This window comes from Chelonia mydas, chromosome 4 (assembly GCF_015237465.2).
Source record: "Chelonia mydas isolate rCheMyd1 chromosome 4, rCheMyd1.pri.v2, whole genome shotgun sequence".
Classification (NCBI taxonomy): domain Eukaryota; kingdom Metazoa; phylum Chordata; order Testudines; family Cheloniidae; genus Chelonia; species Chelonia mydas.
This window is the reverse complement of record NC_057852.1, coordinates 140,686,207-140,710,048: the sequence shown is the minus strand read 5'-3', so window position 1 is coordinate 140,710,048 and position 23,842 is coordinate 140,686,207. Positions and strand designations below refer to the sequence as shown.

The window sequence follows — 23,842 nt, the reverse complement described above, 5'->3', positions numbered from 1 at the left end:
TCCGCTGCCCGCGGCTGGGGCGGGAGCGCGGGGGCGGGGAGCCCGGCCGGGGGCGGGGCAGAGGGGCCGAGCCGCGGGGGCGGGGGCCTGGCTCTGCCCCTCCCTGGGGCTCATGCGGGGCTGGGGGGCACTAGCTCCCGGACCTGCCTGGCCCCAGTGCCCGGACACGGGCGGGACACGGGCTCCTGCCCCCCCGCGCTTAGCTCTGTGACCCCACCGGCCTGCAGGGGGAGGCAGCGCTGCCCCCCGGCCCGCCCCAGAGCGCGGCCGCAGCTCGCCCGCCCAGCTCCGGGAGTGGCTGCGGGCGGGGCGCCGCTCTCCGTCCTGCCCCGTGGAAAGCCGGCAGCTGAGAGACGGGCCCCGGGGCGGCAGCAATCAGACACAGCGTGTGCGGGGGGGTCTCAGCCCTTTATTTACCCTAGGGAAGGTTACACGTGACAGGCCAGCCTTCCCCTCCCCCCACAGATCCAGGCACCAGAGCCCCCAGCACCCTCACTAAGCTTCTGACTTTACTGCCCCAACAGCCCTGCTGGGCCACCGCAACCCCTCCCCTGCTCACCCGCTCTCCCCCCACCCCCAGGACGGGGAGGCTGCGCCTGCTGGAACTGCGGCTACCCCGGGGGGGCGGCTGCTCCTTCCCGAGGCCCCACTGCAACCTGACCAGGGGCTCCTTCCCCAGCTTCTGTGCTCAGAGGAGCTGCTGCAGGGAGGAGGGTGATGCTGGCAGAGCGAGAGGCAGAACTGCTGGGGGGTAGGGTGGGGTGGGGCGGGGAAGAGGAGTGGGGCTGGCTCAGGGGAGGAAGATGGTACATGCACCTGCACAGGGCAGGGATAAAGCTTCCCTGAGGGGGCTGAGCAGGAGAGGTCGTCACTCAGCGGAGCAGGGATGCAGCAAGGAGGCCAGCTGCACAGTAACACAGCATGTGCTTTCTGCTCCCGCCTCCAGCCAAGCACCCTGAACTCCAGAGGGACGAGTCCACCCCACCCCAGGTACAGGGATCACTGCTACCTACGATTCCCCAATACAGGGCCCCAGGTCATGCTGGCGGGTGCCTGGGCTGGATCTGCATGTGTGAGACGCTCCATGCCTCTTGTCCTTATAACATCAGCACCAAGACTGCGTCCCCTACCCACCCCCGGAATATACAGAAGGCCGGCTCCCAGCAGGCTACGAGGCTCCGGCCACAGGGAGGGGTTATTTTTTCAGGATCTGAGCTTTGGCACGGTTGATCTTCTCCCCCACGGAAGAGTCGGTGGCCGCGGTGCACTTGGACAGGACGAGGTTCATCTCGTTCTCATTCTTGTGCTCGATGGCAGCATCGGCAGCTTGGTCCAGCTCTCTGCCAGTAAATGATGGGAGAGTCAGCATCATGCAGGGGCAGGCAGAGAGGCCGGTTCTGTCTGCCCCTGGTTCCCTCTGCTGGGGGACCACCCCATCCCACCCACCAACACCACCCTGCCTTAGCTGGCGATCTCACAGCTGGTTCGGGATGCTTGGCAGCCCTCCCCCCTCCCTCCCCCTTAGGGCACACCCCGCCACAGGGATGTGCACAGCCCCACCCCCAACAAGATGCATGCTGCTGTGGGTATGCACCCTCCAACAGGGACACAGACAGCCACATGCAGCCCAACCAGGAGCCTGAGCACTCAGGGAGAGGAAGCTCATTCCTTGCAGGCAGGCGCACGCCGCACCTGGCTGTGTGCAGACAGCATCAGGACGGTTCCTTGTAACGCACAGGACAGCGTGGGGGGAAGATGAGCAGATGTGCACCGCTGCCCATTAGTGCGCAGAAGCAGAATGATTCAGCCACGGAGTTAATAGCTCATTGAGTCTCCGTTAGCTCCGGGGCTAGGGCCCTGCAATAATCATGGCAGCCCAGGATCTGATACACACTGACCACACTCAGACCTTGGTGCCCCAAGTGCAAGAGAGGTCAGCCCTGCCTCCTCCGCAAGGGGTGGGTTTTTTTCCTGCTCATAAAACACTGACACCCTGGCTTAACTGCCCACCTGCTCCCCGTCTCACTGTGACTCCTCCCACCCTCTCTCTGAGCCACAGGACGAGGTGTTAGTCACAGTACAGAGCCAGACGCCAGTGCATCGAAAGGAGCCGCTTCCCTGCAGAGACCAACGCCCCCTTCCCTGAGCGGAGCGTGGCATTTGACAGAACAGGAAGGGACGGGGCCAAACAGGAAACGCCCATGCAACCTACCCTACACTCAGAACCCAGCCAACCCCTCCCACCCCCCACCCGCACGCTCAGACACACGGCCCAAGCAGGCTCTCCTGGGGAGCTGGAGCACTCAGTGCTCTGCCTTAGCCCGGGGCTGCTCCCCGTTAACTCTCCAGCAGACGTACCCCACCAGGATGTGGGCCTTGACCCTCTGCTCTGGGGTCACGCGGGCAGCGTACTTCTTGGCCTCATGGCGGTTGTGATGCTTCATGCAGATTTCGACAAAGGGCTGGTATGGAGAACAAGGGAGAGCGGAATCAGTGAAGGCGGCAGGCTCGGCTCCTGGGGCTGCACTTCTGGCTTGCTGCCCCCAACCTTGTTTATCTCAAACCTCACCTCACCCCACCTGCTGCATCTACTTCTGCCACTGGCTTTGGGGGTGTTCTTTAGTGCCCCAGTGCCTGTGCCCCATGCTCCCAGCCCCTGGACTGGTGGAATTCTACTGGGAGCTGGAGGACAGGTGAGCTTCCAGGGTCGACCCGAGCCCCCCCTCAGGGATCTGCCAGTGCTGCGTCTGAGCTGGCCAGCGGGGGCTGCATCCCTAGGCCTGCGCTCCCTGCCAGCCTGAGCTCAGCGCTCAGCTCCCCCTTCCCGGCTGGGGGAGACCAAAGGCCCGGCTCTCTGTCTGGGGGACCCATTCTAAAGGCAGACAGCTGGGAGTGAGCCGGGGCAGGACACTCCCAACCAGGGGGTCCCTTACGGTGAAGAGAATCTCTTACCAGGTACCCAATGGGCGACTTCTTACTCTTGGAAAACTTCTCCATCTCCTCCCAGTCCTCCCGCTCGGCCAGGGCGCCGATCTTCAGCCACCAGAACCTGGGGAGCAGACACCTCGCGGCTCTTACTGGGGCAATCAGATCAACTAGTTTAACCCCCCCACCCCCCCCGCGTCCGAGGACTGCTGGGTCCAATTCCCAAGGGGCTGGCAGTACATCGATCACCAGCCCGGCCCCATATCCCCCCAGAGCAAAACCCCATCCTGCCTTGCCAGCAACGCTGACGTTCAGGAGTGAGGGGAGAAAGGCCCCAACAACAGAGGGCGACAATGGGACAGGCAGCCCATCATCCCATCTACACAGCTCCACGCAAATGGATGCCTCTCCTGTGACCAATAGGGTTTCATTGTTCCCCTGTACCCGCCCCCTCTGTCTGTAGCTGCCTGTCATCTTCCTCTTCGGTTGTAAGCCCCAATGGACTGTCTTTTTGTGCTGTGTTTGTGCAGCGCCTAGCACAACGGGATCCTGGCCTATGACTAGGCCCCTGGGCACTGTGGCAGTACAGATAAATAATGATAGGTCCAGTTGCCCAACAAACCCTCCCCCCCACCACCTGGTATTTACCCCCCAGGGCTGGCCAGGGCACCAAGGGCTGCAGGGGCCAGAGGACGGAGACGTGCTGCTCCCCAAGCCGGGTGAGAGAGCAGCAGTGGAAGCTCATCACAGGTACATGCTCTCCCACGGCTGCTGTCCGCACCGCACGGATGGTGATAACCACAGGCCATCAGTCTCCAGGGCTGACAACCCAACACTCTGCCCTAGCCCCGATTCCTGCCCCAGCCTCTGACCAGGGGCCTTCCGGATGAGCCGCATGTGCTTGGACCGGCTCATCTGGTGCCAAAAGGCCTCCTGGGAGCAGCGCCCGCCCGCCCGCCCCACTGACCTCTTGTCGGGGATTCGGAACTCGCGGTACAGCTGCTCCGCCCGCTTGTGGTTGCCGTCCAAGATGAGGCCGTAGACGGTGTCGTGCAGGGAGTAATCTACGTAGGGCTTGTCCAGGTCGTCCTGCAGGCGGCGCTGCATCCGCAGCAGTTTGATCTGATCCTCTGTGGCCTGGGAAGCAGACACCAGGGCTGGGCTCCTCAGAGGGGCTGGGCCTCTCCCCTGGGGTGTCCCTCTCCAGGAGCAAGGCTACCCCGTCCCTGGCGTTTACCACCCCAGGGCATCCCCAGAGACATGAAGGGCTCCCAAGGGGATTTACACAGCCCAGCACCAAAGGGAGTTCCTCCCCCTGCCCTATTCCAGGGCCCCCTCAGCAGAGCACGCTGCCTCCTCAGCCCCTGCTGCCCGGGTCCCCACCTGGCAGTGCCAAGCACTGCTCCCAGCCGAGCCCCTAACTACGGCCGGAGGGCCCTCTGCAGCCAGGCCTGGCCGCAGGCAGCACCAGCTGGCCCCACGCCCCCAGCCATCCTCACCTTGGCAGCAAACTCGTTCTTGGCCTTGTAGTACTCGTCCACTGCATTCTGCAGCGCTGCTACGCGCCCCTCGATCCGCTGGAAGGGACACAGCAACCGCCAGGCTAGTCACAGCCTGCCTGCCATCCCCAGGTGGGGCGGCCATGTGAGCCAGCCCGCATTTCTGGGCGGAGGTGCCTGTGGGTCAGGACTTGTGACAAACGGACGAGAGAAGGTCCCAACTCTGCAGTACTCGCCCACCTCCCATGAGACAGGAACGGGGCTGGCAGCTGGCTCCCCAGGCATGGTTCCACCTAGCAATGGGGTAGGAGCTGTAGCCTGGGCTCTGGGATCTTCCTGCTATTCATTCAACGGTCAAAAAGCTCCTTATTGTCCAGTATCCCTGGGCAGCTAATTCTCCTTCCAGCCCCCCCAGCGGAGCCAGACAAGTTTGGGAACTCCTGGGAGCCCAGACAAGGGAAACTCGCCCCCAGTGGCCCCAGCCTCCTGGCAAACGCCACCAGCTAGGAGACTGAACAGACCTGGGGTGTGGGCAGGCGGTTACATCCACCCCTCATGCATCATGGAGACTTCACCATGCTCAAAGCATCAGGCACAGATCGCTGCAGAGGCACCGACCAGCCCGACAGAACCCCAGTCCTGAGGGATTCGCCCACCCAGCCCAGTTCCCTCCCCAAGTCCCCCTGTCTTTGTACAGCCTGCACCATGGGAAGAGGGGGGCCAGGCTGCTCCCGTGCACCCCTCCTCAGCAAACTAGGGCCTTCCCAGGGATCGGGAGAGGAGGGATATGCTCCCTGCGCAGGGAGCCCATAGGTGAGCGCTCGGGCTCTGTGCCAGGCAGGGCACACCCTTGCCCAGTAGGCAATTCAGCTGTGCCTGCCCCGAAGGGCTGGGGCCAGCCCAGGCTGAGCCTGTCCAGGCTCAGGGGAAGGAGAACTCCACATCGCACATCAGGAGCCACCCAACTCTCGTCCCGGCACCCCAAGGCTGGGGTTAAGGAGAAAGCACTTTCCAATCTTCCCACTGATCCTTTGGTTTCCTCACATGAGCAGCCTTCCCCCCCGCCCCCAGACCCACACCACAGGGAGGCCAGCACCCCCTTAGTGTCAGGCCCCGAGTCCCCCCTGCACCACAGGGAGGCCAGCGCCACAGAGGCATCTCCCATCTCAGCACATCTTTATCCCTCTGCACCAGTTCGTCCACCCCGCCTCGGAGGCTGGCAAGCCTGTCTCAGATGGGTGAATCCTCCAGCAACCACCAGCAGAGTCTGGCAGCCCCCTCCTCCACTCCGCAAGGCCCCGCCAGCTCCGGGAAGACCCACCTTCTCACTAGAATAGCTGGAGTGGACGTGGAAGTTCCCAAGCTCCTGGTGATCATCGTCCTGGTTGTACAGGTCCTTGAGTGTCTCCAGCTCCTGGTGCTTGCAGAACTGGGACATGATACACCAGGTTACAGCCGACACCCCCTCACCCCATGAGAGTCAATGGGCTTGTTACAGAGACACGGTCACGGGAGGCCCTGCTCACTCAGCCCCCCGCCCCAGCACAGCACAGGTCCTCTCTCACACCACCAGCGGAGGGCGACAGCAGGCAGCAGAGCCCTGTAAGTGCCCTGGCAGCTTAACATGCCCACGAGCCCCACCCGCTTACGGCCTCTCACCTGGCGGTAGAGACTCAGAGCCACTGGCTGCTTCTGCAGCGTCATGAAGAAAGTGCCACGATTCAGTTCATTCTTCAGGTGCAACACGACGGTGTAAACTGGGGCAGAGACAGCGCGTTAGAGAGACACCTCTGCCCCCCACGGCCAGGGCAGCAGAGCAACACACAGCAACGAAGGGAGGTCCAGCCAGCTAGCCCTCAGTGGGGCGCAAAAGCTGGGGGGGGGGGGGAGAGGGGAGGGGGGAAGGGTTTGCTGAGCTCGGAGAGGTGGGGTGGGCGGGAGGGGAGAAGCTTCCCCACTGCCCGGGGGCTGGGAGGCATCATCATTTGTAGCTCATAAAGCTCAGCCTGGCCCTGAGCTGGTCTGGGTGGGGGAGTGCCAGCAGGGGTTCCTCAGGGCAGGTCACGGGAGGCACTGGCCCATTCAGTCCTTGGCCACTTGGTTTGGGGTGCAAATGGGCCCAAGACCGAATCTCATTCCCCAGAGGCCGCTGCAGCCAGCCCAGAATGGCTCAAATGCCAGAGACCTGGGCCTGTTGGGAGCCAGGGCCTGGAGCGGAAAGGCTCCAGCGTGTCCTGGCCGCCGGAGCCCCAGGGAGCCCATCTTCGCACAGCTGTACCTAGGTCTGTGTCTCCGCTCTCAATGGCTTTGTTCAGGGCCAGCTGGCTCTTTTTCATCTTCAGCAGCAGCGGGACCTGCTCCCCGGACCTGGGTTCGTACTCCAGCAACTGCCCCCAAGAGAGAAGCCCCTTCAGTGCACAGGCCTCTGGGGTCAGCACGAAGCCAGACCCCAGGCCCCACATGCTAGTAGGGGTGCTGGGCCAGCAGGCTCCATTTCTTCAGCAGGGCCGTTCCCTGGGCAAGTGGGCACTGCCGGGAGAGGTACCCGCGTGCTGCTCTAGCACCGCGAGCAGAATTAAACAGGGGCACACTGGGCCAGGTGGTATCACCAGCCACCCTGCCAAATGCCACGTGCTTGGGAGGCCTGGCAGCCCCCCCCAGCCCACCCACCTTAATGGCCAGCTCCGTCCGGCCACAGTCGTATGCCCGGGCAGCGATCTCCGAGTACGAAATGCCAGGGGTGTCGCCCAGCTTCTGATTGACGGCGTGTGCAACCTCCTCATCAGACTTGTCCTTCTGCTGCACCTGGAGGGGCGGGAGGGGAGGTCTGGGCCCAGCTCTTGGCACCCAGAGGGAGCACTCCAAGAACTGCCCCCCTCTGGCTTCCCCCCTACCTTGTAGCAGGCCCAGTGGGCCAGAATCCTGCTGACGCCCTGGAACTCCGACAGGCGCAGGTACTCGCAGATTTTGATGGCGAGGGGGTACAGCCTCCGCAGAACTAACCTGAGACACGGGCAAAGGGAACGTCAAATGCCCCCAGATGAGAGCGCCAGCAGCTCTGCAAACACAGCCGTGAATCCAGCCAGCTCCCCAGAGCCCTCGGAGCTCCCCAGAAAGGCCCTTCCCTGCCACGCCCCACCCGCCTCTGCTAGGCACCGCCCTAAGCATTGGCCAGGGCAGCACATAAAGGGCCATGATGGGGTGACACTAGTTCCCACTTCCCCACAGGGGACAGGGAGAAATATTTAGGGCAGTGCCCCTGTAAGAGGGCCCAGCTGTAACCCTCGGGGTGAAAGGTCCCCCAGCAGCTGGCCTGGCGAGGCAGGTAAGAGAGCGATCGCTGCTGGGGAGAAGGGAAGCAAGCCCAGGGGAGTGAACGGGATAGGGGTAAACGCAGTGAGGGAGCCTAGGGAAGCGGGGGTCAAATGCCAACAGTAACCTGGGGGAGCTTGCAGATTTTAATTTTATTTATTTTTAAGCAGCTGTCAGTGATGCGCAGGGCCGCACAGACCCCTTCCCCTGCTGGAGAGCAGGTGGGGTCCAGCCGGCCCTGCAGAGAGCAGCCCGGGACATCTCCCGTCCATTCAGCCCATGGCACCCAGCAGGGAGTCAGTGAGACACAGGCTTCCACCTGCACGTGCCCGGCCCAGAGTCATGCTGGCAGGGTGCTCAGCCATCTCCACTCAATGACTGTTCGATGGCCTCTGTGGAACAAGGCCGGTTCTTCCCAGTGGCAAGTGACCGTAGCAGGATGCCATGACACCTGGGTCCCTTGTTCCCAGTTCCAGCAGGCACAGGGCCGGAATGAGCCAGGGCGACTGAAGCTAGTTACAGCCCTCGGAGGGAGCTGCCTGCCGCACACCACACTGGCAGAGGCTGGTGCATGTCGTGGAGGTTTGTTGAGAGACCCCTGGCTGCTGGACGCTGCAGACAGCAACGCTCCCCACACTTCTACGAGATTGTGCAGAGAGGAGGGAGACCAACGGGACACAAGCTGCCAAGCAGAGATGACAGCATGGGCAGCCAACGCAGAGCCCAGGACATGAGTGCCTAGGGAGGGGGGGACGGTCCCTTAAAGGGAACTCTGCGAAGGCAGGTCACAGCCGCACAGTGACCGTCATGGGGTGGGTGGGCCAGGCGGCAGCAGCCCTGGCCCAGCAGAGTTCGTACAGGGTCTAACATCAGAGCAAAGCTGGATATGGCTGTGCCCCAAATGCCACCGGCACCTGGATGGATGGACAGATGGGGACAGGGAGGGGGCTGAGTAACCAGGCAGGGCCAGTCCGAGCCGAACGTCAGAGCAGGGGCTTCTGATGCAGTCACACAAGTGACTGTGGCCCTGGCCCTGGCCAGAGGGAACATTTGGGATGCAGTGGTCCCATGTGCAGCCAGGAGGGGGCAGTTACCTGTCCAGCAGGACTTCAATGGTGAGCTGTTTGTATCTACAGCACCTGTTAAGGAGCAGTAGGGTGAGGGAACGGCGGGGGCTGAGCTGTGTGGGCGAGCTCTGGCTCCCACCACGCAGAACCACCCCCTGGCCTGAGCCGTCATGGCACCTCTCCCCTCGGCTTGCATGTTCTTCTCACAGTGCAAAGGCCAGAAGGGGTCCCCAGATCCCCTAATCTGACCTCCTGCACAGCACAGGCCGTGGAACGAACCCCAGGAGTCCTGATTCCCAGGGCCAAACTCATCTGTGGCGTAACTGCTGATTTCCGTGGAGTTATACTGGGGTGGGGCCTTTGGGCCCTTGTCCCTGCACTAGCTACAGACACCACTCCCGCCCCCAGCAGATCCACGGCCGCGCCACCCCTCAGCTAGTGGAGGATACTGGGCGAAGGTCAGGGGGATGCCGATCTGATAGTCCCGGATGGCATTCAGCACGCGCAGGTCCCGGCACGTCCGCACAAAGCTCTCCGGGGAGAACTTGTCGAGGAAGCACTTTCCGAACGAGGCGGCCTGTGGACGGAGACATGCCGGTGCTCAGGGAATGGGCAGTGAGACACCCCCAACCCAGGTCCTCCCACCTCCTGCCTCCCCCACTTACCCGGAGCAGAGACTTCTGGGTTTCCGGCTCATGCTCGTAGCCAGCCGCCTCGATGCACTGCCGCGCTGCCTCTGAGAGCAGATTCTGGTCCTTGATCTCCCGCAGGTACTCGTCCGCCTTCTGGCTCTCTTTCTGGGTGGGGACGAGAGAACCCTTCATGTCAGGCCAGGGACATCCTGAGCTCAAGGAGCCGTCTCTGCGACAGCAACCTTCGCCTGGCCGGGAGAGGAGCCACGACCAGCATGGGCTTGCAGAGGGGCCAGCACGGCTGGAGCCCTACCAGGCTCCTGTCCCTTGCACCGCCTCTGCCTCCAGGCTGCTTGCAGAGCCGGTTGTTTGCAGAACGACCACCGAAGAGGGGACACGTGCTCCGCCCAGGGCTCAAAGCGCTCTGTTGCTAAGGCGGGAACGCAGGGGCCTCCTGTTCCCTCCCGGACCCAGCAACACGCAGCAAACCCAGGCCATGCTCCAGGGGGTCAGGCACTGCTGCCTCTGCCCTGCACCCACTGGTTCTCTGGGATCTCTCAGGGATGAGGCGGCAGGCACAGGGATTCCCCGCTGGGGACGCTGCCTGGTTGGGAAGAGCTGGGCGTGGGTACCTGAGCCTGGGCAGAACTCAAGAGCCATGGTGCTTCCAACCCACCCGGCACGGTGGGGTCAGGCTGGGAATCCACTTCCCTGTGCAGCTCAACGAGCCATTTTCAGAGTTTAGTTTAAAAATAAAAGGGGGTGGGTGCTGGGTTTTCAGCACCCCCAAGAGCCACGTTTAGCTGAGAAGAGTCTGTTCCAGCATGCTCTCCAGCCTCCCTCAATCTGGTGCCTCACACTGTGGGACCTGCACCGAGCAGCAGGGTCTGGCCAACACCAGGCCACCTCAGTGCCACCTACTCCAGAGCGAGGGCGGGGCCCCTCTGCCCCACACTGGTTAAGCAGTGGTTCAAGCACATCACCGGGCATTGCTGGGGGGTGGAGAGCGAGATTTGTGCCAACAGACTGGTCTAAAATCCCACCCTCAGGGGACAAAGCTGGCTCCCCCAGGCTCTGAATTCCACAGAGGCCTTCCATCGAGAACACCCACCCTGAACGTGAACCGCCTCGGTGTCTGCATGGACTGGAGCCGAGACTGCAGAGCAAGCCCGGCCCCAGCCGATTAACACCAGCACCTTGGAGCAGGACAGGAGCGAGGCTGGAGCAAGGAGCACGAGACATGCTGCTCTGTCTCTGCGCAGCCCCTTCACGGATGTCAGCTGTAGGCCCTTTGGCTTAATGGCTAAGAAAAGGCCTATTATTAAGTGAGCCAAACCCCTAGCGAGCTTCCCGCATCGTTTGCAATAAGAGGTGTAACCTTTCCTGAGAGTGGAAAGTTTAGATGCTCAGTATATATCCTGTTTATCACAACCACCAATGCACTGACCCCATTAGCATGGGACATCCAGACAGTGCAACATGCCTGGAAATTTGCAACATGTGACAGACAAAGGGAACATGTGCAACTGCCCTGTGTGCACGAAAGGCAGCTATGGCTTGTCACCAGCCTATCGGTAAAAGAACGCAACGCTGAGTTACTGGGCGAACCAGGCAGGCCTGGGATCTCACAGCCATCGGCGCAAGTTTGGTTCCGTAAGGACTGGGTATTGTATTTCCATTCTTAGTATGCGCTATTCTTAAGTAACAAAGGCAACTTTATTAATAAAGGCAATCAAGCTTGACTGCTCCTATCTTGCTATTTTATTGTTGCCGGTTAAGACCAAACCACTAATGATCTATAGATTTATCGGTATCTGAGAGATCCCTAAGAGAAGGGACCACCCTGTCTGGAGCCAGACTCCCCTCTGGCTTGGCCATTGGTCCCTGCAAGTTACTGGGCTAAGGAGGGGCTGGGATAGCTCTGGAGGCAGTTTCTGTGGGACCCACTGGCTGCTGTGACCCTCCCTGGCCCCTCTGTTGGGTCACTGGCTGTCGCTTTGCCCCTGCTGATTTCAAAGGGGAAGGCAGAGACAGGGCTGGGAGATGGCAGGATGCCATTGCAGAAGTGTCCCTTACCTCATACTCTCTCTGTGCTTCCAGCAGGAGAGCCCCAGGCGCCATGGAAGCGATTTTAAAGATCTCCTCACTGGCCTCTAAAACAAGGATGAAACATCCTCATACGCTGCCCCAGACTGGGGTGAGCCACCCGCCACTGGGTGAGCCACCCCCACATGCACCTTCCACAGGCCTTCCCACACACACAGCAAATCTAAGGAGGAATGTGGGTATCAACAGCCCCATTTCACAGATGGGGAAACTGAGGCATGGATCAGGGAAGTGACTTGCCCAAGGCCACGGCTGGGCGGAGGAGGGGCATCAGGCCTGGAATAGTGAGGGGGAGGGGTTGGGACTCAGGGGCATGGGCAGGGGCACCAGGCCTGGAATAGCCGGGGGAGAGGTTGGGATTCAGGGGCACCAGACCTGGAATAGCGGGGGGAAGGGGCTGGGACTCAGGGCATGGGCGGGGCGGGGAAGGGCAGGGGCACCAGGCCTGGAATAGCGGAGGGGGGAGGGGCTGGGACTCAGGGCATGGGCAGGGCGGGGAAGGGCACGGGCACCAGGCCTGGAATAGCGGGAGTGGGTGGGCTGGGACTCAGAGGTGTGGGTGGGGCGGGGCTAGGGGCACCAGACCTGGAACAGCAGGGGGGAGAGGTTGGGACTCAGGGGCGTGGGCGGGGCGGGGCAGGGCAGGGGCACCAGGCCTGGGATAGCAGGGGTGGGTGGGCTGGGACTCAGGGGCGTGGGCAGGGCTGCGAAGAAGGCCAGAACCGGAGTAGCCAGGAACAGGGGTTGCTGCATGTACTGTGCGGGGGGAGAAAGGCGTTTTTGGACATTCTACCCTAGGTTATCAGCTCCCTCGCCTCCAGAGCCCGCACTGGCTGCCAGCTAAGGACAAGGAGGGCATGCAATCCAGCATCCAGCAGAGCCCGTGTCGTTCAGGCTGCCTCCCTCCCTGGATCTGAATCGGGTTTGGAAATTCGGAGATCAACAGAAAACGAATCCCCACCCCCGCAGGCTCACCGGGAATTTCGTGCAGGAACTCGTGCGTGGTACGAGAGAAGATCCGCACCCCATCCAGCTCCGGCACCAGGTAGGAATCCTCGTCCAGAACAAACCTACGCTCTCCACTAAGGATCCACAGCTCCGCAGCATGCCTCCAGGAGCCCGCTGAGCCAGCCCTGCCCCCCCAGCCCCATCACAAGGCTGGGGTGGCATCCCTGCTCGGGAGAGGGGCAAAGGGAGGCCCAGGGCAGAGACCGAGTCCCTGCGAAGTGGTAATCGCTAGTGCGAACACGCTGGGACAGGAGATCAAGCGATCTCCACCTATTAGGGAGCAGGAGGAGACTTTCATGGGGGCCCCCCAATTACCCCCATTGGCTACGGCAGGGTTCTTATACCTTCCTCTAGGGCAGCGGGGCGGGGCGCATCAGGCCCTGGGGCTGAGCCCGTCTGGCAGCTCCTACGTTCCGACAAGCCCCGATCAGTGGCAGAGGCAGGCACAAACCAAGGTCTCCTGGCTCACAATCCCACGCTCTGACCGCCCGGCTGCTCCTCCCCAGGGGTCCCGTGACTCACGTCTCTGACTCGGAACAAGCACCGCAGTTCAGGGATGACTAAGAGCCTGACCCAAGGCCGATCAAAGGGCCAGACTCACTCCCAAGGCCGTATTATGCTGAACGAGGAGAGGGAGAGAGAGTCAGGCTAGAACCATGGGCAGCCATAGCAGAGATTCAGCCTTGGAGGAGTGTGAGCCGCTGCCCTGGGACTAGCTGCACGGCGGAAGGGAGGAACCCACAATGCCAGCCAGAGAGAGGGTGGCAGGCCAGACAGGAGTTAGCAGTGAGGGCCAGTGGCAGAGGGGCCAGTGGGATTTGGCGCGTCTGTGCAAAGACATCACACGGGGGAGCAGCAGCCCATCCCTAGCGGGGCAGTTCTGTCCTTGGCAGAGACAGCGAGGCCTGGAGCGTTCAGAAAGGGAAGGGAGCAGTGGGGAGCGGAGTGGCTGATGCCTGAGCAAAGATGGCGAGTAAGGCGCCTTTGCCGTCACACCCAGCTGGGCTGAACAGGGACCAAGGGGATGTGATGCCACCTAGGAGCTCTGAGGAGTTCAACCCTGCACCGGGGGTGGGGGCTGTGCTGGGCGGGGCAAGAGGGTAGATCCAGGGGTAGGAGGAATGTAAGTAACGTGATGATCAGGACAAGGATCCTGATGGCCGGCGCTGCGGCAGAGGGAAATGGCAAAGCATCGAAAACGTAACAGAGGCAACCATCCCACAGCAGCCCCTGGGGAAATGGGCTGAGGCCCCAAAGTGCTTCTCAATCATCAGATCCCAGCCCCCCAAACACCTCCTGCCTCGACACCCCCGGATCTGCCCTGCCGCCCCGCTCCAAAGGATACTGAATGCACTCCTTGCAGTTCCCGGCCACCAGGAGCCGGCGATCCCACGCCGCCACCACTGCCCGCTGCTTGCTCCGTGGGCGCGTGCACCTGTCGCAACGAGATGTCTGTTCCCTTAGGACGCACTGGAGTGCGGCTGTGCCCAGCGCCACAGCCCCTCTCAGCCAAACCCCCCGCCTGCTGCAGCCTGCTCCTGCCGCTCCGCAGACGTTCCACACCCTCCCCGCCAGCCAGCCAGCCTCCGCACAGTCACTCAGCCCATGGCAGCATCAGCACAGTCCTGGAGCCACACAGCCGCCGGCGAGGTAACAGCTCTGGGCCAGCACCCCAGAGGAGGAAGGGGGCACAGAAGATGCCCCATTCCAGAACAAAACAAGAGCCCCACTTACCAAACCATCTGTCGGGGCGGAGCTCGGAAATCGCAGCTGAACTCACCCAGCTTCTCCTGCAGGAAGAGATCCGGTTTACAGGGAGGCGTGGCTGGGGGATAAGCGGGGAGCAGGTTCTGCTCCACATTGCACAAGCCCAGCTCAGACGGGGACATCAGGGTCTCCCACACTGAGCTGGTCACTAGCACCGCAGTGCTGTCTGTGCCCCCACGTCCACACGGAGACCAGGGGAAGGCTCTCCTCCATCTGCCCTGGCCAAGAGCCCAAAGCCTGCTGGGCCCAAGTCCGAAGCTGGGCAGTCCCCAGCCAGCCCTGCACTACTGAGGCTCTGGGGGACTCAGGAGAGCAGACTGCAGCCACAGTCTCCCCCAGCCGGCAGGTGACGGACAGGCAGGACCCAAGGGGCAGCACTCACCTTCAGGGAGGACGTCCCCATCCAGATAGAGCCAGTGTCGGTGAACAGGGCCAGGTAGCAGTAGTTGAAGGAGACTGCCATCTGCACGTAAGCGCCAGCGTGGGGGCTGATTCCAGGTGGAGTCTACGAAGCAGGGAGAACAAGACAGAGGTGATGAAGGCACAGACGGACAGAGCGGCAGCTCAGCGGGGCGCAGGCTGGGGGGACTGGCCCCGAACACATCACTAGTGCTTGTGAAAGGGCAGAGCCCCGGAGAGCGTGAGCAGCGCAGGGCCACCCCTAGGGACACAAGGGGAGGGCAAGCTCGGGGAGGGGGCTGCGCTGCTGGAGGGAGACACCTTCCGTCTCCAGGGCTGTGGATCGGGCCCCTCCCACCAGCGATTGCTTCCCCGTCGCTCACTCACCACCACGGAGCAGGACGTGTTGTCCAGGAGGTACAGGTCCTGGCCAACGGCTAACAAGATGATGGTCACTCTGTCCTGGGACAGCACGGCCCAGCAGGAGGGGAGCTTCTGCAGACCTGCCGGAGGGCAGACACAGGTGGTCAGGCCCCTTGCCGAGCCCCGAAGGAAAGGGCAGGGGTGGGGGCAGCGTACCTGGTACCTCCGGCATCCTGCGCAGCTTGAGGTTGTCGATGTTGGTGGTGAGGGAGAAGCGGTGCGCTCCGGTGAGGATGGCCACGCCTGTGCCGTACTCCGTGTGGAAAACCTTCGCCTCCCGCACGTGGTTCTGCAGGACCTCCTGAGCCACGAGACAGAGACAGAGGCATGGCCCAGGGACCACCACGGAGGCGGGAGAGCTCAGCGCCAGGGAGAACATGGGATCGCCAGCAGGGGACCAGAGAATGAGACCCTGAACTACTGATATGGCCAGCTCAGGGACTGGGGCAGCCCCTTCTCACTCTACCGCATGGCTCCAAGTCACAGCCACGGCCAGCACTGCCGCTAGCTAGGTCTCACTCCGACCAGCCTGTTGGGGTGGGTGAGCCGGTGGTACAAGGCCTCAGGCCTCTTTGCCGCGGTTGTCAGCTAAACCCCCGGTGCTGCAGGTCCCGGTGCAAGAGGCAGGGAGAGCCCAGCACACAGGTGAGATCCCAGCACCAGCAGGAACCCTGGTGTCCTGGCACTGGCAGGGCTCATGAGAAGCATGGCAGAGATGCCATTTGCACAATCGCATTTCCAGCTCGTACCATGAGCCCAGCTCCACCCTGTCTCCTCAGGAAAGGCTCAGCGGGAGCTCTGCCCAAGGGACACCCGCCATCCCACCCAACCTGAAATCACACACATCTTGCTCTTCTGTTCAAAGGGATGTTCTGAGATGAGCGGGGCCCTAACCTGCTGACAGCTCCTCCAGGGTCCCTCAGGCCAGTTAGCAAGTGACAGCCATGCCCAGCTTCCTGTCCGCCCCCTCCTAGGGCCCAGGCAGTAACTCATATGTGGATCCAGGTGAAGGATGGATTTGGGAGCTTCACCGTCCCCAGCGCAGAATCAAAGGCTTATAATGTGCCAGTTTGTTGGCAAGCAGAACACAGTACCCTCCCCTCTGCCCACACCAGCACCTTTCGGGAGTTAAAGCACAGTACACACAGCAACTGCATCAGCCTCACACCAGCCCGTGGGAGGCAGGCCAGGCCAGGCCCATCATGCCTCATCTCCAAACAGGAGAATGAAGTCCCAATTTGTTCCAGGTCATACAGCAATTAATAGCAGATAAAGAAACAGAACCCAGGAGTCCTGGCTCATAGCTCCATGCTCTAACCACAAGATTACAATCTCTTCCACAGATGGGAATAGAACCCAGGAGTCCTGGGCTCCCCGAACCCCGCCTCCCAGCCCCAACTCCCTTCTAGGTCAGGGAACAGAACCCAGGAGTCCTGATTCTCACTTTCTTGATCCAAATACTAGTCCAGCCTCCCTCTGCTAACAAAGCCACCCAGCCCGCACCATCCGTACTCACGTTGCCCATGCTGAAGTGTCGCTTGAATTCACAGAAGAGGTTGTAGATGAGGACAGTGCCATCCTCCTGGATGCAGAGCAGGTCCTCGCTGGCAGTCCAACCCAGCTGCACCACTTGGCCACTCTTCCACTGCGGGGAAGGACAGAACCACGCCCCGCACATCCGTCACGCTGCCAGGAGGGGTCACTTTCATACAGTGACAGGAAACCCCTTTAACTACGCTGTGGAATTCACACCAGGCCAGCACAGCAGAGCTGGAGCCACAAGCCACCTCTGTGGGCCTCCAGCCACTGCTGCTCCAACCCCAGCCATCATACCCTCCTCCTTGGCACCTGGCTGTCCCTCGCCTTTCATGACTCCACCCTGCCCTGGTTCTCCTCCTCTCCCTCCAGCTGATCCCCATCTCCAGGGGGTCCCACAAGCCCCCTCCTTTTCTCCCCATATTTCCCCCATGCAGCTTCAAGTGCCGTCCTTCTGCTGCCGATTTGCTGATCTGTCCCTCCCTTCCCAGCCTCTTAGTCGGTCTCCTCCAGGACGTCAACGTCCCACGGCCATCACCTCCCCACTTCACCGCTTCCATCACTGCTGGTACCACTACCCCCTCGCAGCTCACACCCAGACCCTGGGCACTATTTTTGGCTCCCCCAGGCTGCAGTATTCATTTCTTGTTACAGAAGCCATTCGAGGACCGAGCTGAGATTGGGGCCCCACTGTGCACGCAGTCAGAGACAGCTCCTGCCCCGGAGCATTAAAATCAACACAGACCAGACAGATGGGGAAGCGAGGCACAGAGATGCTAAATGACTAGCCCAAGGCCTCACAGGAAGGCAGTGGAAGAGACAAGATCTCATAAGTCGTAGTCCACCCCAGCTGCAAGCTCCTGGGGGCAGGGTCCGAGCTTGCCTGTAGGTCTGTTCAGTATGGAGTGCATTGTGGGCTTCAGTGGAAATAAATAATAGCTGAAATTTGGATAATCGACCCTCCTGCTTCAGGATGTCTCCTGACTGCTGCCAGGGCTGGCAGGCTGTGTCTAGCCCCTCCTCCCATGGGCCACTGTAAGACTGGCATCTGAAGCACCAGGCCTTGCCCACTGCTGGAGGCAGGACACCACAACACACGTCATTGCTTCCGTTCAGCCTAGGAAGCCCTGTGCTCCAGACTTCCCGCCCCAGACGCAGGCCAATCAGTCCCAGCTCCTGAAGACACCTCGGAGGGACACACAGGAAGGAAATAAAAGTGAACATGGTGGAGCTAAAAGGATATCGCTTGCATCCAGGTGCTACCAGCAGGACAGGCCCACAGGGAGTTGGCACTAGCTGGCCACACCGAGCGAGGCGCTCACCAGAACACTGGCCAGGGGAACACCCGAGGCTGAGTAGATCTCCAGAAGCGGGCGGGAGCCAGGTGACTTCTCTTTCCTGAGGTTATTCTTCAGCAAAGCTGCAAGAGAATCTGCTGTGAAACAACAACAGGGAACCCAAACCCAAACTCCCCTGCTCTCAGGAGACTGTGAAAAGGCCCCGTGCTCCCCAGGACTGCAGCGGGACAAGGCTCAGCCTCTTCCCTTGCATCACGGGTGAGCAGCTCACCATTTCACACACCTAATTTACATAATCCTTCCTGGCCCCTCAGTTCCGCTCAGACAGTGTCTCTAGTCTGGTCAGTTTTCCTTCCTGGTTCTCCCCATTAGACCCTGTGCTGTGGAGTTTGGCTGCAGAGGAAGATGTAAGAAGTCTAGCTGAGCTGCACTCTGCACAAAGGCTGGCATAGAATAACCTCTTCCCTACCAAGACTCTAGCAGAGGGTCACTTTAAAGCAGGGGGAAGGGGGGGAAGAATCAATTATTTTCTTTAAAAAAATTAAAAATCAATATTTTTTTACTGAAATTAAATGCAGGTTATTTTTAAAAATTAAACCTATTTAATCTTACATTTGGAACTGACAACCTATACTAAGGTCTAAACTTACTACACTCTATAAAAATAAATTAAATACAAAAAACAATATTAAGTAGTATGTTTGCTGCTGAGGTTTTTAAGAAAGTCAAAGCGCGGAACTGGTATAGTCACTGGCTAAGCACTGGGAACCAGTGTTTGCTGAAGTGCTAAACCGGCTTTTGACAGCAGGGGCAGAGAATGCTTTCTTCAATTCAGTTTATTCAACTAGTCCAGTTCAGTGACTAGTTCATTCAAAGTGAAGAAACCAAATGCGTGTTGAAAAACCAGGAAAGCTTGTTTTCCTCTTCCAATCTATGAAGATAACAAGGTGTGAGAGGATGAAATCTATTAGTTTTAAAATCCCGAAGGAGTTGGTAACCAGAAACAATCAGTTCAATTCACTAAGATAATATTTACTTCCTTTGTTTAAGAAGAACATAACATAAGAACGGCCATATTGGGTGAGACCAAAGGTCCATCTAGCCCAGTATCCTGTCTTCCAACAGTTACCAGTGTAGGTGTCCCAGAGGGAATGAACAGGTAATAATCAATTGATTCATCCCGTCACCCATTCCCAGCTTCTGGCAGACAGATGCTATGGACACCATCCCTATTATTGTTTAATAAATCTCATTTAAATGCAAAACATGCTTTGATGAACTTTGATACTTTTTTCTTATGTATCCAGCCTATTTAAGGTATTTTTTACTTAATTAAATAAAAATTAAATGCTGGTTTTGTGCATTTTAATTGAATTTGAATTTCCATCCAAATCAAGCTTGAGCCAAATCACAATAAAAAATTAACCCTCTAGTAAATAAGAAATGCGCCATTCACCATTTTCCAACATCACAAAAAATGTTAAAATTAAGAATATGAATAAATGTAATTGCTTATTTAAATGCATATAGATACAGTGTCGCCTCTTGGTTAGCAAAAAGAAGCATGAAGTTTAGGGTAAAAGCTAAACTTAGCTGGAAATCTACATGTTTAAATGGCTACCAACCAATGAGAATCAACCTTTATTTAGGAAAATAACTTGAAAGTACAAATGCAAAATAGGATTCAAATGGATGATTTAAAAGAAGGTTTCCTGATGGCTCATTTTAAACCATGGTTACAATCAGTGATTTAAATCCCTCTGATTGAAATCAATGCAATCCTGCTTTAAAGCTCTAGTCCTGGAGCTATTTGCCCTGGGGAGAGGCACACACATGGTCAGGGAGGCAAACTGGCACCTCAGGATCTAAATGGACCTGCTGCAAGCTGGGCCCCCACCCTGGCCTGGAGCAGAGCTAGCAGCTTCTGGAAAATGAGAATATCCAAAAGTGTCACAACCCACACCACAACCCTCTCTCCATTAGGAGAGGTTGCTTGTCCTGGCCGTACCAATGGGGCCCCCATAAGGTGCAGCAGCCACCAGGCAATCCCGCAGATCCTCCTTCAGGTTCCACGCCATGCTGTACAATTCAAACTTCCTGCAGCAAAGCAAACAAATGAGAGGAGACGTTAGGGACCCCAGAGTGATCACTCACTCTTCCTTCATAGAATCATAGAATATCAGGGTTGGAAGGGACCCCAGAAGGTCATCTAGTCCAACCCCCTGCTCGAAGCAGGACCAAGTCCCAGTTAAATCATCCCAGCCAGGGCTTTGTCAAGCCTGACCTTAAAAACCTCTAAGGAAGGAGATTCTACCACCTCCCTAGGTAACGCATTCCAGTGTTTCACCACCCTCTTAGTGAAAAAGTTTTTCCTAATATCCAATCTAAACCTTCCCCGTCAGCTCCAGAGCCATTCCTCTGGCAAGACCCAACCCTGCTATAAACTCCATGCCAGCAGCCCCCGGCACTCGAAGGGTCCCCCTCTGACCTCTAGGGCACAGGATGACAGGCCAGGAGGGTAACTAACAACGGAGACAGACAGGGGCTCCACAGAGCAGCACCCTGCCTTCAGCCCAGCTCAGCGGGTTCACGCAACACTCAGGATTCAAACCATTAACTGGAATATTTTCGGTATCCGTTATTTACCAACTGCTCTGCCAGGGATGGTATTTCCCAGTCTGAGCCAGGCCTCTCTGACCTCTTTCCTATCACCCCAGCAAAGAGCAAACAGCTTCCAGGGCTTGGGTGAGGAGACAGAGGGGATCTCAGGGAGGGGATCTACAAGGTGCCCCACTGGTCTGATGATGCAAGTCTGTTCAGTGGCTGGGAACTCTTCCCTGGCTCCTTCTAGGAGTAACCTGCAATTTCAGTGCCAGGAGACCTTCTCCCGCCTTTTCTACCTCAGCTGACAACTGTGGTTACTGCCATAATTAGAGTATCTTATTGATCAGCTGCAGACAAATAATCCAAGGAAAATCCAACACCTGATGTAAAAGGGTTAAGACCCAGTGTTATGATTAAATTCCAGTCTGGGTAACTTCATTCGGCCTCCCTAAATTCCCTCTGCAGTTTCAACAGGCTATGGCAGGAGTTCTCAAACTGGGGGTTGGGACCCCTCAGGGGGTCATGAGGTTATTACACGGGGGGTCATGAACTATCAACTTCCACCCCAAACCCTGCTTCGCCTCCAGCATTTGTAATGGTGTTAAACATATAAAAAAGTGTTTTTAATTTATAACGGCAGGGGGGCGGTCACACTCAGAGGCTTGCGATGTGAAAGGGTTCACCAGTAAAAAAACGTTTGAAAGCCATTGGGCTATGGGGTTGTGTTAACTTCTGGCTCTGAGCTACTCCGGAGCGTTACTCAGGGCTGTTAATCAGCTGCCACGTTCCCTCTCAGAGGCAGCTGCATTTCACTGGTGGTGAAATAAGTCCTGTGTACACACGGTTATAAAACCCTCTGACAGCAACAGGGTAGGGTTACTGGCCTTAAGGTTTAAAATCTATGGATTTATTATAGTTCGCAGAGATTCCCAAGAGACCACCAGATAGATCATTACTCTGACCCCACAAGGGTCTCCCTGAAGCTAAAAGCGGGAAAAAAACCTTTGCAAAGCTAATACAATTCCCGAGGTATCCTGGCTGATTGGGGGGTAGGGGGTGTACAGGGACATGCCGCTCCTTTATGCGGCATGTATTAACGCTGCACCAGTATGAAGGCTGGACACATTTCCTGGCCCTGCTGCCACAGAAGGTGGGAAAACCTGGAACCAAGTGGTGGGTGTCACTGTAGATGGAGAGAGCGGTACACAAAGACACACAGAACCACTGCTGCGCAGCCTCGCTCCTAGGGGCGTAGGCATTGCCAGACTGGACCTGTGGGCCAACCACTTCAGTATCTCCACCGGTGACGGGTACCGCTGGCTACTGGTTGTAGAAAAGGGTCAGCACCAGCAAAAGCACCTTCAGGGCTCCCAGCTCAGCAATGCAGGGTGTTTAGGGGGAAACTGAGGACCATGTGGGGAAGGGGGAAGTGCAGGGTAGGGTGTGGCTGGGAAGGTCTCACAAAGGGGAATTTGGGGTGGAGGGGATAAAAATCCACACAGCGCTGATCCCGTCCCCCTGCCTGGGAGCAGAGGGGGTTGGCGGGCTTGTGTTAAAGGGATGGAGAGTTTTAGGAGAGGAAGCTGGGCTGGGTGAGGGCGTGGGGCGGCTTTTGGGGTTTGAGAGGGAAGAGGCACATTGTAGGGAAGGAAGCTGGGCAAGGGGGCACTTCAGAGGACAGCTGGGGTGGGCAAGGGCATGGCTCAAGCGGTGTTTGCAGAGAGGCTTGGGGCACCCAGAAGGGGAGGGAGCAGGAGAAGGAAGGTGGGGGAGCTAGGGGGCCCCCCTAAGACAGAGAGGGGCTCTGGGGGTGGAAGCAGAAGCCTGGGGCAATGGGGGGGCTCTGGGGACAGGAAGGGGAGACCGGGGGAGGGGGAGCAGGCAATGGAAAAGCCGAGGGCGGTGGGAGGCCGGTGATGCGGCGCTCCGAGGGCAGGCCTGGGGTGATGGGGGGCGGGCAGTAGAAGCCGGGGGCAATGGGAAGCCTGTGGGGGGCGGGTGATGTGAAGCTCAGGCAGCAATGGGGGGCCTGGGGCAATGGGGGGCCTGGGGCAATGGGGGGCCTGGGGCGGCAGGAGGGAGGCTAGGGCACGGGGGGATTCGGGGGCCTGGGGCAATGGGGGGCCTGGGGCAATGGGGGGCTCGGGGCAATGGGGGGCTCGGGGCAATGGGGGGCTCGGGCGGCAGAAGGGAGGCTAGGGCACGGGGGGATTCGGGGGCCGGAGGAGGGGGCCTGGGGCAATGGGGGAGACCCGGAGGGTGGGGGTGGGCAATGGGGGGCAGAAAAGGGGAGGCCTGGGGCCCAGGGTGGGCAGTGGGGAGCTCGGGGGGACGGAGCCGAGGTCTGGGGAGATGGGGGGGCCGGAGGAATGGAGGGGCGGGCAACGGGGGGCAGGAAGGAAGGGGCCTGGCGCAATAGGGGAATCGGGGGCAGTGGGGGGCGGGCGATGGGGCCCAGAGGAGGGGGTCTGGGGCAGTGGGGGAGACGGGGGCGGACGGGGGGGCTCGGAGGAGGAGGAGGCGAGGGGGGGCCCGGAGAAGGAGGGGCCCGGAGGGGGGACCGGGGGGGCCCGGAGGGGGGGGCACTGACCGGTAAAACGCCTCCTCCCCCAGCGGGTCCCAGTTCGCCGTGTAACAGGCCATGGCCCCGGCCCGGCCCGACGGCCCCGATCCCCGCGCGGCTGGGCCCGGCTGCTCCGCGCTTCCGCCCTCAGCGCCCCGCGCCTGAAGCCGCCGCCGCCATCTTGGCTGAGGGCAGCGCGCGCGGCCCCGCCCCCGCCGGCAACCCGGCCCCCCCGAGAAGGGGAAGGCGCTGGGGGGCGGGGCCCCAACCCAGGCAGCGAGAGCAGGGGGAGGGGCCAGAGGGGCGGGGCTAGGGGCAGGGGGCGGGGCGGGGGGCGGGGCAGGGGAGGGAGAGGATTGGGGTCGGGCCAGGGACCAGGGGAGGGAGGCGATTGGGGTTGGACCAGGGGAGGGAGGGGATTGGAGTCAGGGCAGGGGCCAGAGGAGGGAATTGGGGTCGGGCCAGGGGATGGGATTGGGGTTCAGCCAGGGGAGGGAGAGGATTGGGGTCAGGCCAGGGGCCAGGGGAGGGAGAGGATTGGGGTCGGGGCAAGGGCCAGGGGAGAGGATTGGGGTCAGGCCAGGGGAGGGAGGGGATTGGGGTCAGGGCAGGGGCCAGGGGAGGGGATTGGGGTCAGGGGGCAGGGTCCTGGCAGGGGCTGGGCTGCGTGCAGTGAGGAGGCAGCAGAGTTTGCCAAGCCTGG

At 59.8% G+C, this 23,842-nt stretch overlaps 1 protein-coding gene across 1 annotated transcript; it reads right to left on the bottom strand.

Annotated features, from left to right (window-relative positions):
• Window positions 1-393: 393 nt before the first annotated feature.
• On the bottom strand, window positions 394-23,344 carry VPS16 (VPS16 core subunit of CORVET and HOPS complexes). Its single transcript, XM_037898482.2, has 24 exons — window positions 23,167-23,344; window positions 19,981-20,069; window positions 17,997-18,094; window positions 16,655-16,783; window positions 15,295-15,439; window positions 15,103-15,218; window positions 14,699-14,821; window positions 14,284-14,339; window positions 13,895-13,984; window positions 12,517-12,611; window positions 11,512-11,588; window positions 9,469-9,600; window positions 9,253-9,380; window positions 8,831-8,866; window positions 7,319-7,427; window positions 7,095-7,229; window positions 6,703-6,811; window positions 6,084-6,181; window positions 5,746-5,853; window positions 4,425-4,502; window positions 3,893-4,062; window positions 2,953-3,049; window positions 2,359-2,462; window positions 394-1,340 (listed from the first exon to the last, which is right to left on the bottom strand). The coding sequence occupies exons 1-24, from the start codon at window positions 23,217-23,219 to the stop codon at window positions 1,196-1,198; spliced, it is 2,520 nt and encodes an 839-aa protein (XP_037754410.1). The 5' UTR covers window positions 23,220-23,344; the 3' UTR covers window positions 394-1,195.
• Between the last annotated feature and the right edge of the window lie 498 nt (window positions 23,345-23,842).